This window comes from Rana temporaria, chromosome 5, assembly GCF_905171775.1.
Source record: "Rana temporaria chromosome 5, aRanTem1.1, whole genome shotgun sequence".
In the NCBI taxonomy this organism is placed as follows: Eukaryota; Metazoa; Chordata; class Amphibia; order Anura; family Ranidae; genus Rana; species Rana temporaria.
In genome coordinates this window covers 28,847,459-28,861,984 of record NC_053493.1, presented here as the reverse complement: position 1 = coordinate 28,861,984, position 14,526 = coordinate 28,847,459, and the positions used below count along the sequence as shown (strand labels likewise).

General features: G+C 42.6%; 1 protein-coding gene across 2 annotated transcripts in view; it reads left to right on the top strand.

The window, feature by feature from the left end:
• Positions 1-14,526, top strand: part of DYNC1I1 (dynein cytoplasmic 1 intermediate chain 1) — a 542,074-nt gene that overhangs the window by 432,034 nt on the left and 95,514 nt on the right. For both annotated transcript variants that reach the window (XM_040352301.1, XM_040352300.1), the window contains one exon: positions 5,090-5,215. In XM_040352301.1, coding sequence (XP_040208235.1) covers positions 5,090-5,215 — 126 coding nt within the window. The remainder of the gene's footprint in view (positions 1-5,089; positions 5,216-14,526) is intronic.

The window sequence follows — 14,526 nt, the reverse complement described above, 5'->3', positions numbered from 1 at the left end:
AAACAATTCTTAAAAAATATATATATGCTGTGCTTTAGTAAGAAAACATTTATTTTTTAGCTTAAAAAAATTATATATATATATATATATATATATATATATATATATATATATATATATATATATATATATACTATGTTTTGTTAAGAAAACCAATTAGCTTTAAAAAAATATGTGCTGTGTGTTAGTAAAAAAAAATTGAGCTTAAATACGTTTTATATGCTGTGCTTTAGTAAGAAAACATTTATTTTTTAGCTTAAAAAAATTATATATATATATATATATATATATATATATATATATATATATATATATATATATACTGTGTTTTGTTAAGAAAAAAAATGTGCTTTAAAAAAATATGTGCCGTGTATTAGTAAGATAACAAAATTAAGTTTAAAAAAAGAATATAAAGGAATTATATACTGTGTTTGTTTTATTGAGAAAAAAAATTAGCTTAAAAAAATATATGCCGTGTCTTAGTAAGATGAAAAATATTTTATTTAAATAAAAAGAGAATTTTATATATTTTTCAAGCAAATCTAAAGGTATTATCATATGGAGATGATTTTGTATCATTAAGTGAAACATTTATTTTGTGTTTTTATTGCAAATAAATGGTTATTGTTAAGTTTATAGTAGAGAAAAATAATAATAATATAGAATTTATTTACAAATATTGTGGCTGATCTTAGAATGAGGCACTTGCAGTTAAGTAATCGCCTATCTTTTGTAGTGCTTGCTGCAAATATTTTATTTTTATTTTTTTTACTAGGTCAATCATATTAACAGTTTATATTTGTTCATATTTTTCCGATTAGGGCTCGTTTGGTAGCGTACTGCTGGGGTTAACTGATCCCCTTTTATTTTGGTCTTTGTTCTGGCTGCGTGACCCAGCGAACAGCTTGGTACATGGCATTTACATAAATACACTTTATCGTCGGGGGCTTAAATCACTTCCACCATGAAATAACATGTTATAAAAACCTGGCATGAAGAAATGAAGGCACTCTGCAACCAGTTGAATACAGTACAGTACAATAGTATTTGTATTAAATAAAATAGTACTCTCATCCTCTTCCAATTGCTACCTCAAACAATTGCTAAAGGCCCGTGTCAGTACAGTAGTTTAACTCACATGGTGAATTGTAGAGTACTTGCTCGTCAGTCTTCTGTAGAATGTATGGCTGGGCATGCTGAGAGCATTGTCCTGGACATCAAAGATTCAGTTGCACAGGCTCAGCCGAACGGGCTGTGACAAAAAGAAGCTGCAAGAATCCCAATATTAACGTGTCACACAAAACCCCCCCCACTGTATTTAGCGCTACATTTTCCTGTTTTGAATAGTCGCGCACCGCACAGCTGGCAACCCTGCAATGCCACTCATGCCCAGCTCACTTTGCCATTTTCTTTTCAAACTTTTATTCAATCGCACATAAAAGGCCCATTTATCCATCTTACTTTTTTCAAAATTCTTCCATATTTTTTAGGTCCAGCCATATCTTTTGGCTGCTATTTTGCATTATTTTGAAAATAAAAGCATGCTTACCGCGCCGACTATAAGCAATATTACTGTGTAATGTGGAAGAGTTCTTTGTTTTATTTTTATGGAGTGATTTTCTACTTTTACTGTCTAATATGTAAAACTAGTTGGTGTCTTTTTATTAACTTTAATTGTTCATTTTTATTTTTTTAAACAGAAAACTTTTTATTAAATGTTAGCATGGGTAGCAGTGGAAAAAAAATTGTTGTAGAGCAAAATACGATCAACATCTATTTCTGCGACTGTTTACATTTAATATTTAATAATTATTATTTCATATTTATTTTTGTATTTATCACAAAATATTGTAAATTCAAAAGCTTGGTTCACACAGATATTTGATCAGTTTGTGAATTTATTTACACAGTAGTTCATCTTTTGACTTGACCGATTTTATTACCAAGGCCTGTTTTTTATAATGGGCCGTCCAAAAATGATCCAAGAATGTTTCCGCTTGGCAATCTTTCATTTTTTTTTTTTCGTACATGACTAATTATTGCAAGCTTTACTGAAACATTACCTAGTGCTTGGCCGGCGTTAGAGTTACAGAAATATGTTTGGGTTTTTAAAAGTTTTATTAACCCTGTCATGCCTAAATGCCTAGGCCAAAGGACAATATCTGTTTAACTAATTTTCACACTTGAATTATTTTTATATATATTTTTTTAATTCTTTAATTATTAATTATATTTAAGGCTTTTATTTAGTACACTGTTTAAGTAAACCCCCTGCCTTTTATTATATGCTGACAAAACGAACAACATCCCTTTAACACATTTTCACACTTAAATTATTTTTACAGATTTTAATTATTATTTATATTTAAGCACAATTAACGCTTTTATTTAGTACACTGTTTAAGTAACCCCCCCCCCCCCTGATTTTTATTATATGCTGACAAACACATAATATCTCTTTAACAAATTTTCCCACTTAAATCATTTTTATATATTTTAATGATTAGCCAATCAGAAGAGATAGAGAGAGAGAGGGCGGTACTGGGTTGGGACCCTGTGTCTGAATAGACACACAAAGCTGTGACTCAGCTCAGGTGCCCCCATAGCAAGCTGCTTGCTGTGGGGGCACTAGAAAGGAGAGAGGGGCCAGGAGCAGCAAAGAGGGAGGAGGAGGATCGGGGCTGCTCTGTGCAAAACCAACTGCATAGAGGAGGTAAGTATAACATATTTGATATTTTAAAAAAAACAAGACTTTACAATCACTTTAATTGTATTTAAAGACAATTAAGGCTTGTATTTGGTAGACTGTTTAAGTAACCCCTCCCCCCGCTTTTTATTATATGCTGACAAATGAACAATAACTCATTTTCACACTTAAATTATTTTTATGTATTTTAATTACTAATTATATTTAAGGACAATTAAACGTTTTATATAGTACTCTGCTTAAATCAACCCCCTCCTTTTTATTATATGCTAACAAACGCACAATATCTCTTTAGCTAATTTTCACACTGAAATTATTTTTATATATTTTAATTATTTAATTATTAATTATATTTAAGGACAATTAAGGCTTTTGTACACGGTTTAAATAAAACCCCTGCTTTTTATTATATGCTGACAAACGCAAAGCAATTTAAAAAAAATGTACACTTCAATTATTATTATTTTTTTTGTACTGCAGCACCATCATTATAAAACTGATGGCACTGCAGAAGTCATTGCAGCCTGAAGGTGACAGTGTTCATCTGCAAGCTGAAATCTTTTTTTTTTTTTTTTAATTGAAGCCTTCTGCCTGTATGTGATCACTATGTCATCTCTGATCGGGGAAACTACTCTGATTAGTTCCAGATTGTCAGTTGAACCCAAAAGGGGAGATTTACTATAACTGGAGCACTCAGAGACTGGTGGAGCTGTGCATGGTAGCCAATCAACTTCTAACTTCACCCTGTTCAATTAAAGGGGTTGTAAAGGTTTGTTTTTTTATTTTCTAAATAGGTTCCTTTAAGCTAGTGCATTGTTGGTTCACTTACCTTTTCCTTCCATTTCCCTTCTAAATGTTTTTTTCTTTGTCTGAATTTTTCACTTCCTGTTCCTCTTCAGTAAGCTTGTCCCCATCATCCGAGCCGTTCTGGCTGGGGGTTAGACAGCATGCTCGCCCCCTCTCCCCGCAGCATGCTCGCCCCCTCTCAAACCAGTGATGTCCACCAGAGCCTTGCCTCTCCCGGGACCTGCATTCCTAATTTGCTTTTAGCAGCAGTGGGAGCCATTGGCTGTCAATCACAGCCAGTAAACCATTCAGAAGGGGGCGGGGCCAAGCCACGGCTCTGTGTGTGAATGGAGGGGGCACTGTGGGGGCACCCGGCAGGAGGGAGGGGCAAGGAGGGTGGGCGTGGGACCCAAGAAGAGGGGGATTTGGGCTGCTCTGTGCAAAACCATTACACAGGGCATGTAAGTATAACATTTGTTATTTAAAAAACAACAAGGCTTTAATATCGCTTTAAAGGTTAATTTAAAAAAATATATATATATATGTTATACCTACCTGCTCTGTCAAGTAGTTTTGCACAGAGCAGCCCTGATCCTCCTCTTTTCAGGTCCCCCAGTGCTCCTGGCTCCTCCTCCTAAGCCAGTGCTCCCAGTAGCTAGCCACATGCCATGGGGGTACTGTTGCGTGCTCACTCCCAAACCCCACTCTATGCATCCATAAGACGCAAGTGTCTCTCTCCAGATTGGCTCACTGGCTGTGGTTGGCAGTAGCAGGAGCCAATGGCTCCTGCTGGTGTCTCAGCCATGGAGAACGAAAAGGTCCAGGAGAGCCGCTGCTCTAGTGCACATTGTTTGATCAAGATGGGGCTCAGGTAAGTATTTGGGGGGGGGGGGGGCAAACAGAAAGTTTTTTACCTTCATGCATAAAAAACTTTGAGCCTTTAAAACTCTTTTAATGACGTGTTAATGATTACAGAGCTGCATTAATGTGTGTGTTTTATACACGTACCTACCTGGTATTCAGCTTTAAGTTATTCCTTTTGTCTTATTTATTGATTAGCACAGCTCAGTAATCTAGCTTGAGGCCACCAGAATAATGAAGGAAAATTATTATTTGGTTGCTCTTATTGGCTCCGTCTTTTTATTATGGAAAGAACCCCCATCCGGAAACCTCCAATTCCCCGTCATTCCAGATAATAGCTGCCATACCTGTATATGAGATGGGAGCTGTTGTGGTTTTCCTTGCATATTTCTTCCACATAACATGGAAAAAATGCTCATGGCTTACATTCATTGCCCTTTTACTACGGAAAATATACGTTGTTGAATTTTTTTTTTTCTCCTCCTCCCGAAGCGCAGTGGGGAATGCGATTACAGAACAATAAATCCTTGTTTTGCCATCTCAAAGCCATCTATGTTACAAGAAGCTGTCTGCAGGGGGTGGTGAACTTATCTAAGTGGGTATACTGTATCTCAACAGAAAAAAAAATAAAAAAGATATTTAATATGAACAAACTTCTTGGAATTATGGCCTGACTGGGACTTCAGCAATCCTAGTAACAATATTTATGTTCTTTTTTGTTCTGTAAAATGAAAGGTTCCCACTGCAAGCACAACCGTGGAAGGATCGTCTGCGCTGAATCGCGTGCGCTGGGCTCAGAGCGGCCGAGAGGTGGCGGTTGGGGATTCCGAAGGCCGGATTTGGATTTATGATGTCGGAGAGGTAACACTAATAAAAGTTGTGTCAAGATTTTGTTCACAGTCCAAAAAAGGAAAAAATAATTGAAAGGCAGGTTTTAACAATTAACCTTAAATTGGTTGTAAACTCTTATAGCCCCTTTCATCGGGCGCCGGCAGTAAAACGCCGCTATTTTTAGCGGCGCCTTACCGTCGTTTTTGTTGCGCTTTTCTGTCGATAGCGGGGCACTTTTAACCCCTGCTAGCAGCCGAAAAAGGGTTAAAAGTGCCGCTGCAGTGGTGCTTTGTCGGCGCTTTGCCAGCGCTTCTCATTGATTTCAATGGGCAGGGGCGCTTTAGCTAAAGTGCTGCAAAGAAGCTGCTGGCAGGACTTTTTTTGACGCCCTGCCAGCGCAGCGCCCCAGCATGAAAGCACTCGGCTTTCTCACTGGTTTTGCAAATAAGGCTTTTTTCAGGCGCTTTACAGGTGCTATTTTTAGTGCTAAATAGCCTGAAAAATGCCTCTAGTGTGAAAGAGGTCTTCAGGCGTTTTAGCACTAGAAATATCACCTGAAAAGCGCCCGGAAAACCGCCTCCCATTAATTTCAGTGTGACTTTTCACACTGGGGCGGTGCGCTTGCGGGACGTTAGGAAAAGTCCTGCAAGCAGCATCTTTGGGGTGGTTTGGGAGCTCTGTATTTAGCACTTCTAAAATGCCCTGCACATTGGAATGAATAGGCAGTGCTTCCAAAGCGTCTGAAAAGCGCTTCTAAGGCGCCGCAACACGGGCGCTTTTAACCCCCTTCCTAACCCCTCGAAAAAAGGTCTGCTTAAACAGCGCTAAAGCGCAGGTAGAACGAGCAGCGCTTTAGCGCTAACGCAGCGGCGCCCCCAGTGTGAAAGGGGTCTTACATATACCCAGTGAAGTGACTGGCCTCAGGTGACACACACAGTGATGAAACAAATCCTCCTACATAAGTTGTACCTATTTATCTGTTCTCTTCTCTACAGCTGTACAAAGTCCAGAATTTAAAAAAGCTTGTCTGAGCTGACAGCAAAAAGGGGGGCAGAGAGTTGAAGTTACACTCTGAAGAGCTCAGTAAGAGCTGATTGATGGGAAAGGACACCCCCCCCCCTTCACACAGGAACACAGCCATAGGTGTGCACAGCCAATTGCATTAGGGTGTACACCCCAAAGCTCAAACACAAATGCCTTTCTCTGCAGCCTCAGCTGCACGGGACAGTGAATGAATGGGAAGTGCTCTGTGCTGAGCGGCTTCCTGTTCATTAACAAACTGAAGAATACAGTATTAAACACAGTTTACTGTTCTTCAGTTATTAATAAACACAGTGAGTGAGTGTGTTCACTGCGATCATTTAGAAAAGGAAGGCACTGTTAAATGACATATTGACTAGCCCCTTCCCCCACTCTCCATCCTGAAATATCCCCGCTGCAGCTAGGGGGAGAGGAAAGTAGGCAAGACAGCAGCACTGCGGAGCAGGGGGCCAACACGGGTAAGCCCGGGCAGTAGGGGGAATGGGCAATGCACATAGTAATTAGGGTGTGCCCACACATGACACTCCCCCTGCGCACATGAACAGAGCTGAAGAGCTGAGGCTGTCAATCAGCTGGAGCTCCCTCCCTGTCACCTATTTTCTCTTGGTGTCAGGAAAACTTGTCAGAAGTGATAGCAGAGGAACGAAGCAGCAGACAGAAATGACACTTAGGCCGGGTACACACGGACAAACATGTATGGTGAAAGCGGTCCGTCGGACCGTTTTCACCATACATGCCTGCCAGAGGGCTTCTGTACGATGGTTGTACACACCATCGTACAGAAGTCCGCGCGTAAACAATACGCGGGGCGTGTCCGCGGTGTCGCCGCGTCGATGACGCGGTGTCGCCGCGACAATGACGCGGCGACGTGGGCGGCCCGCCTTTAAAATGCTTCCACGCATGCGTCGAAGTCATTCGACGCATGCGAGGCACGGCGGGCGGCTGGACATGTACGGTAGGTCTGTACTGACGACCGTACATGTCCGAGCGGGCTGAATTCCAGCGGGCTGTTTTAAAACAAGTCCAGGAATATTTGTCTGCTGGGAAAAGGCCCGGCGGGCAAATGTTTGCTGGAATTCGGCCCGCTCGCGCCCACACACGACCAAACATGTCTGCTGAAACTGGCCTGCGGGCCAGTTTCAGCAGACATGTTTGCTCGTGAGTATGGGGCCTTAGTGCTCTCAGTTGAAACAAGCACACAATATAGAGGGATATGCTTTGTTTATATTTGATGTCTGAGGTTTACAACCACTTTAAGGAAAAACCATAGAGAACATGGAGGCTCCATGCATCACTGGAAAGTACTGAATCTAGATCCTCAGCAATGCAACGCAAGAGTACTAAACAACCTCTGAGCCACTTTGAACAGTTTGAAGCATAAGGTATATATATGTACAAGATCATGCTTGTAGGTCACGTAGACTATGCAACCAATAAATGTCGATCAGGGATCCCATAATTGCCAGCTTTTGAAGATGTGTCCCAGCTATTCAAAATTCAGCTAGTCTCAAATTTTGTAGCTTTTTGGGATATTCTTTGAGGAGAACGAGTCATGAAAGATGCACAGATTCTGTGATTCCTAACCTTATGAAAAATATCTTCTTAGTTTCTCATTTCTCTACACCTGTTTAAATCAATACATTCTATGCATTGGCTCTTTCCTCTCTCTCTCTTTCCTCACAGGGCAGATTGATAGCAGCGGGAGTCATCAGCTCCTTCTCCTGTCAATCAAATCCTGTGACGAGGGAGCAAGGGTCATGGCAGAGTCAGATTGTTTGTGTCTATAGACGCAGACAGCACAGCTCAGAATCGAGACTGCTGGTGTGCAACAATAGGAAGCGGCTTCCAATTCTTCACACCAAGAAGAGGAGGAGCCAGGAGCACCAGTGGGGGAACCAAGAAGAGGAGGGAGGATTGGTTCTGGTGAGCAGGTAAGTTTGTAAAAAAAAAGGGTTTACAATAATTTTAAGGGGGCAGTTTGGTTTGGTAAAAGGCGCGGCTCAACTGTCTGTTTTTATTCCCCCCCCCCCCCTCAAACTGTAAGGCCCCATACACACCATAGAATCCATCCGCAGATAAATCCCAGCAAATGGGTTTCTGCGGATAGATCCTATGGTGTGTACACGCCAGCGGATCTGTTTCCGCGGAGAAATCTCCTCTGGGATGGATTCCAGCAGATCGGATATTTGCTGACATGCACAACAAATCCATCTGCTGGAATCCATTCCAACGGATGGATCCGCTCGTCTGTACAGACTTACCGGATCCATCCGTCCAAAGGGATTCCCCGCACGCGTCGTAATGATTTGACGCATGCGTGGAATTCCTTATATGACAGCGTCGCGCCCGTCGCCGCGTCATAATAGCGGCGACGGCGCGACACGTCATCGCCAGAGGATTTCAGCGCGGATTTCAATGCGATGGTGTGTACACGCCATCGCATAGAAATCTTCGAGAGGATTTATCCGCGGATACGGTCCGCTGGACCGTATCTGCGGATAAATCCTCTTGTGTGTATGGGGCCTTAGTGTAAACCTAGCCTAAGAATGAGGTGCTCCTGAGGAGAGAGAAGTTGGACTTGCTTGAAACCTCTAAAGGTAATTTGGCCTGGATTTGGTCAAGATGGTCAAGGTGACATTTGTCCTGTTGATTTGTGTACGTTTTATGATAGGTCTTTTTGTAGCATCACTATATGCCTGTATACACGTTTTAATATGTTCTAAGCCTTCTGCCCTCTGAAAAAGTAAAAGGATGTGGTTAGGCAATCTCTATGGATGACTTTATTTTGTGGTCACTGCAGAGCCACTTATGGCTTTATAAGTGTTTCTGTACCATTGTCTGGGTCGTGGTAGACCACTGGCATAACGACTGGCATCAATCTGGACTCATTTTATTTTTAAACCCTCCTAGGGGTGAAGTGGCAATGCATTGACATATGGACTTAGTTAAGCGGATTATCGCATCCTTGTTTTTGCTTGTGGAAATTTTGGGAGTTGTGAAACTGCTCCGACTTTCATTAATAGCGGTTCAGACCAAAACAAACGGCTGCATCAGTGTATAGAAATGGGTTTCAGAAGCCAGTTAGTTATGTACATTTTTTGGTTACTCTAATGTAAGTTTGACAGAATCTTTCTTCGTCAGCAAAAGATGGAGCATCAAATCACTTTGGGTGCTTGATGAGACAAGTGTACCTAACTGGGTTGTGGGTTGGAAAGCTTGGAGGGCCGCTCAAGCTAGAGAGGAAATTCATTCCTTTTATCCTAGGAGACAGGGTGCCCGTGTTTCCCTGTATTCATATGAAAAAAAAAATTGGTGCAGTGGAGTACGATGGACGCCTATGTCATCCAGCCCATGTAAAGTAAGGGTAAGGAATGGCTTCTGCCTACTTCTCACTTCTCTACAGTACCACCATTAGCCGGTTTGGGCATTATCTATCTTCTTCAACATGCTCTATTCCACTATAGCTTGCCCTGTGCCCACGTTTGGTAGGTTGGAGTCCGCGGTTCTCTTGTGCAATGGCAGCAAGGCTCAGCATTATTTTTAAACAGTAGTCTTTTGCAGATTTTTGCAACCTCACAGATTTTTTTTTGGTCTGCGTCGTTAATTTGGAAGTGGTCTTTAACAGTCCCTTGTAACAGGGAAGAAATCTCTTACATGGTACAGCAGGTACATATCAGGAATATGAAATCATGGGTTTACAACTTTACATGTTCTTCAACAGCTGCTAAAGCTTCTTTTGGGAATGGTTGTTGGTACAAACTCTGTAAGGCTAGGTTTACATTTGTGAATTACTGGAACATGCGCTCCCGAAACACACAAAATGCACCTTTTTTACCTGCAAAATTGTGTGCATTTAATAATTTTTTTGACTAAAGGTGAACTTATCCCACATATACATGACCGTTTTTTCCTAGAAAAATTAAGTTCAATGCTTCCGAGCATGCGTCAAATTGTTTCCGAGCATGAGTGTTTTTTTCTTCATCGGAATTCCATACAGACTAATGGAATTTCCGACATGTTCTCTTTGTAAGTCTGTAGTAGGAATTTTCCGACGGAAAAAGTCAGATGGGCATACACACGGTCGGAATATCCGATGAAAATAAAAATATTTGTAGTTCTGTTTCAGTCCACTAGAGGTGGACAGGAAATAAAATCACAGAAAAGGGGGACATGGAAGATATTCTATTGCTTAATTTTTCACATAGTCTAATGTGGACACACAGCGTGTTAATGAATGGGGAAGAGCAGCTTTGGCCTTCTTACCTCATAAGCCCAACATCAGATTTAGTTTTGCATTTATACATGTTAACAACATTCATGCTTACTAATGTTTAAGTGTACAGCAAACTCAGGACAGTCCTGCTAATTTATCCCAGGTTCTCTTCCTGTTTGGGTCTACAGGTAGCTAGGCACCCAACACTTTGACAGATTCATTTCACAATTACCAGACAGAGAGTGTATTTTTATGCTTTATTGCTGGTTGAACTTGGATGGGGTCCAAGGGAGCTTTTGGGATACTCGAAATCTAGTGCACAACTCTATTCTCTTCAGGGAAATCTCCCTCTTGGCAGAGACTAGAAACACTAAGGCCGCGTACACACGATCGGTCAAAACCGATGAAAATGGACTGAAGGACCGTTTTCATCGTTCCAAACCGATCATGTGTGGGCCCCATCGTTCAGTTAACCTTGGGTCAAAAAAATTAGAACTTGCTTTAAAATTGAACCGATGGATGCCTAACCAATAGGTCAAAACCGATCGTTAGTATGCAAAAGCATTGGTTAAAAACCTGCGCATGCTCAGAATCAAGTCGACGCATGTTTGGAAGCATTGAACTTTGTTTTTTTCAGCACGTCGGTGTGTTTTACGTCACCGCGTTCTGACACGATCGGTTATTTAACCTTTGGTGTGTAGGCACATCAGACCATCAGTCAGCTTCATCGGTTAACCGATGAGAACGGTCCTTCGGACCGTTCTCATCGGATGGACTGATCGTGTGTACGCGGCCTGACACTTCCGGGCCTCTCAGCAGGGCAATCCCACTTTAGCAACATTGGCACAGTCACACAAGGGGTGAAACAGCAGACAGTCACTAGGATCCTGCTCATGGTGTCTCCCAATATTTGGATACCTCCTGTGCAGTGTTGGCTAGACACTTCTCCTGTGAACCGATAGGCCAGATCCTCAGTGTCGCCCCCCCCCCCCTTTAACGGCTCCAACTGCTTCCAGGAAAATAGCTGAGCTGGGACCTCAATGAACTCTCTATATAGCTCGGTGGTGTCTGAGGAGACGGAGGGAGGAGCGTGATGGGAGAGCGGAGTTCGAGATGGGGGTGGACGCGCGGCAGCTGCTCCTGCAGAGCGTGTCCCAACCGTTCTGACCACCCAGCGGTATGAAGATCTAGTGCCGCCAGTCTGTCCAGACATCGTCCGCTCCCCGAGCTCCCCGAGATGTACCGCAGCAGCCGCGTCCGCTCACTACGGGGCTGACACGCGATGCGATTGAGGTGACTGATCCGTCCCCGCTGATACCGCCGTCACACCGCCCGTCCGCCCGCCCGCATGTAAGATCCCAGCATGCCGCACACCGCACACTGTCTCATGAAGCAGGAATCAGGTACTCTGTATCCCCATTTTGTGTGTTAAGGTGCTGGATTGTTGGAATGTTGGAACGGCTCCTGTGTTGCCACACTGTTATGCTGCCACACTCTGCTATACTAATATTGACTGACTGACAGATTTCACAGGCAGCTTTAGGTCCGCCATAGACCCTGCCATAGAACAGCCAGAAGACAGCTTACACGCCGGTACACGCCGGTTTTGATTCCTACTCGCCCCCACATTACATGACCCGATCGAACCCATAGGTCTCCACCTTATCTACCTTCTCCCTGAGACCCCAAAAAAAAAAAAACGCAGTAGAGAGGGGACTGATTGGGCCGGGTTGGGGATAGCAGGGAATAGGTGCACGGACTCTCTCCCCCCTATGGGGGATCCTGGAATACCTGCTGTATATTCATCATACCTGGCGATCTTTTATTTTTCTTTCCTCTTCTACTATATTTCTATAACATGGTTGCTGCTACACTGGGACAGCTGTAGCTTTACCCTGCTTACTCATGGAGATCTTTTCTACTTGGAAAGCATTATAGAACACTATAAATGCAGGCTGCTGGTACTGTTCATGACTTTCTTTTGTTTTTTGCTCTTTTTTGGGTGATGGGTGATAATTAAAACTTGCTATACTACTGTTTTAGGATATTACTAACAATTTGACTAACAACTATTAACCTTCTCGGCCACATTGACCCCGCTTAAACACTGTCATTTCTAGTGTTACTGCTTGCTTGAAACTAGCATACACTGATATTGACCGGCGCAGCGGTTAAGTGGTAGATTTGGGTGGGTATCAGGTGGTCAATTGATACAACAGCTAAAGAGGAAAGAGACGGTCTCGCTGGTTACAGCTCTAATTAACAGTGAGTGGTGGAGGGAATAAAATTGTTGGGTTGTCCGTCTGGTATCCATCTTGCGCTTATTAATTATTTCCCCGCGACAGTGTGGAGACGCTGCCACGGACATTATCAGTGGTATTTTCCACAGTCTCATCTATACTGTAATACGCCACCCGGCCCCTGGAGGGGTGCTGGGAATTTAATACATTGTTCTATATATGTGTCTTTAAACGTCCCTGACAGTTTCTGAGGTGAAGGTAGAGCATATAGAACGCATCTAGGATTGATTTAGTTCAACACTAATATTACCCGCTAGGTAAGCACACCCTCGGCTGTACCTCGGGCCCCCCGGGAAGGAGCACATATCGGGAGTCGCTTTCCATGAGCTCAAAGATGAAGGGTAGATCGGGGAGAGGAGCGACCGCAAACATACCTAGAGTAAGCGCAAGTCCCGGATCCATAAGAAAATATATAATACAGGAAGGAGGAAAAGCCAGCCCTATTAATAAAGCGAGTTCTAAAACAAATTCTGACTCTACCAGCTTGCTGAGAGAAGAACTAGAGGAAGAAGGAGAAATGGAAACTAGACAAAAAAAGCAACAACTAACGAAAGGGGACTTAGCAGAGATGCTAGCAAGCATGGAACTAAGACTAGAGTCCTCTATAAAAGGAGAAATAAATATCCTGAGGGAGGACATGAAACACATGCTGAAAAGAGTGGAGGAAGTAGAAGAAAGAATGGACTGCCATAGTTTTGAATTAAAAGGATTAAAGAAACAAGTGGAAGAAATATCTAGAGAACAGAGATACATGAGGTATAAAATGGAGGACCAGGAGAATAGGAACAGAAGAAAGAACATAAGGATTAGAGGTCTACCGGAACAATCAGGGGAAGACAACTTACAAGAACAAATGGACGAGATCTTTGGTCATATGTTGGGTACAAAAGATGTCACAAATAAAATCAAGTTCGAAAGGATACACCGGATTAGAAAACCACCAGAAGTAGGGGCAGAGGTTCCAAGAGATGTTATAGCTAGATTTCATAACTATCAAGACAAGGAATTAATAAATAGCTATATGAAAGCTAACCAACCGACCAAATATCGAGAGACTAGTTTACAGGTCTTCCCAGATCTATCAGGGGAAACGTTATCTCGGAGAAGAACTTTAAAGCCATTACTGGATGTACTTAAATCACAAAATATCCAGTACACATGGGGCTTCCCGGCTTGTTTGACAGGCCGCAAAGATGGCCGCGCAGCAACACTAAGATTCCCAGAGGAGACCCCAAATTTCTGTAGAAGACTGGACATAGACCTAATCGAGATCCCAGGATGGTGGGAGAGATTAGAGCAAATAGATAGTCCAGAAGAAGCTCAGGCTTGGCAACCGGTCTGGAAAAGACAAACGGGAAGAAAGAAATGGTAGAGAGACCGAAAGAGGGGGAGGTACATAAGAGAAGTGGGAGGCTGGCAAAAGAGGGAAAAGAACTAGAGGGAGGAAAGGGACAAAGAAAGTGTAAAAAAAAAAATATATATATATAATAAAAAAAAAAAGTAAAAAAAAAAAAAAAAAGGGGGATGAATGAATATTGCACCCGGTTAGTGATGAGAAAGGTAGGGGGACGGATATGAGGGGAGATTCGGGGGGGATAGAGCTGGATGGGGTGAATATGGGTGGGCAGATCACTCGATCTTTGTATTCCATCAGAGCTCAACCTCAAGGAGGATGAGCTGGGGGCCGGGAAAAGGAAAGGAGGGCCACAGCCAAGGGCCTCAGAGAGGCCAGTATTTCCTCCAAGGGATAGGGGAGAGGGAAGGGAGGGGGGGTAGGGGGGGTGGGA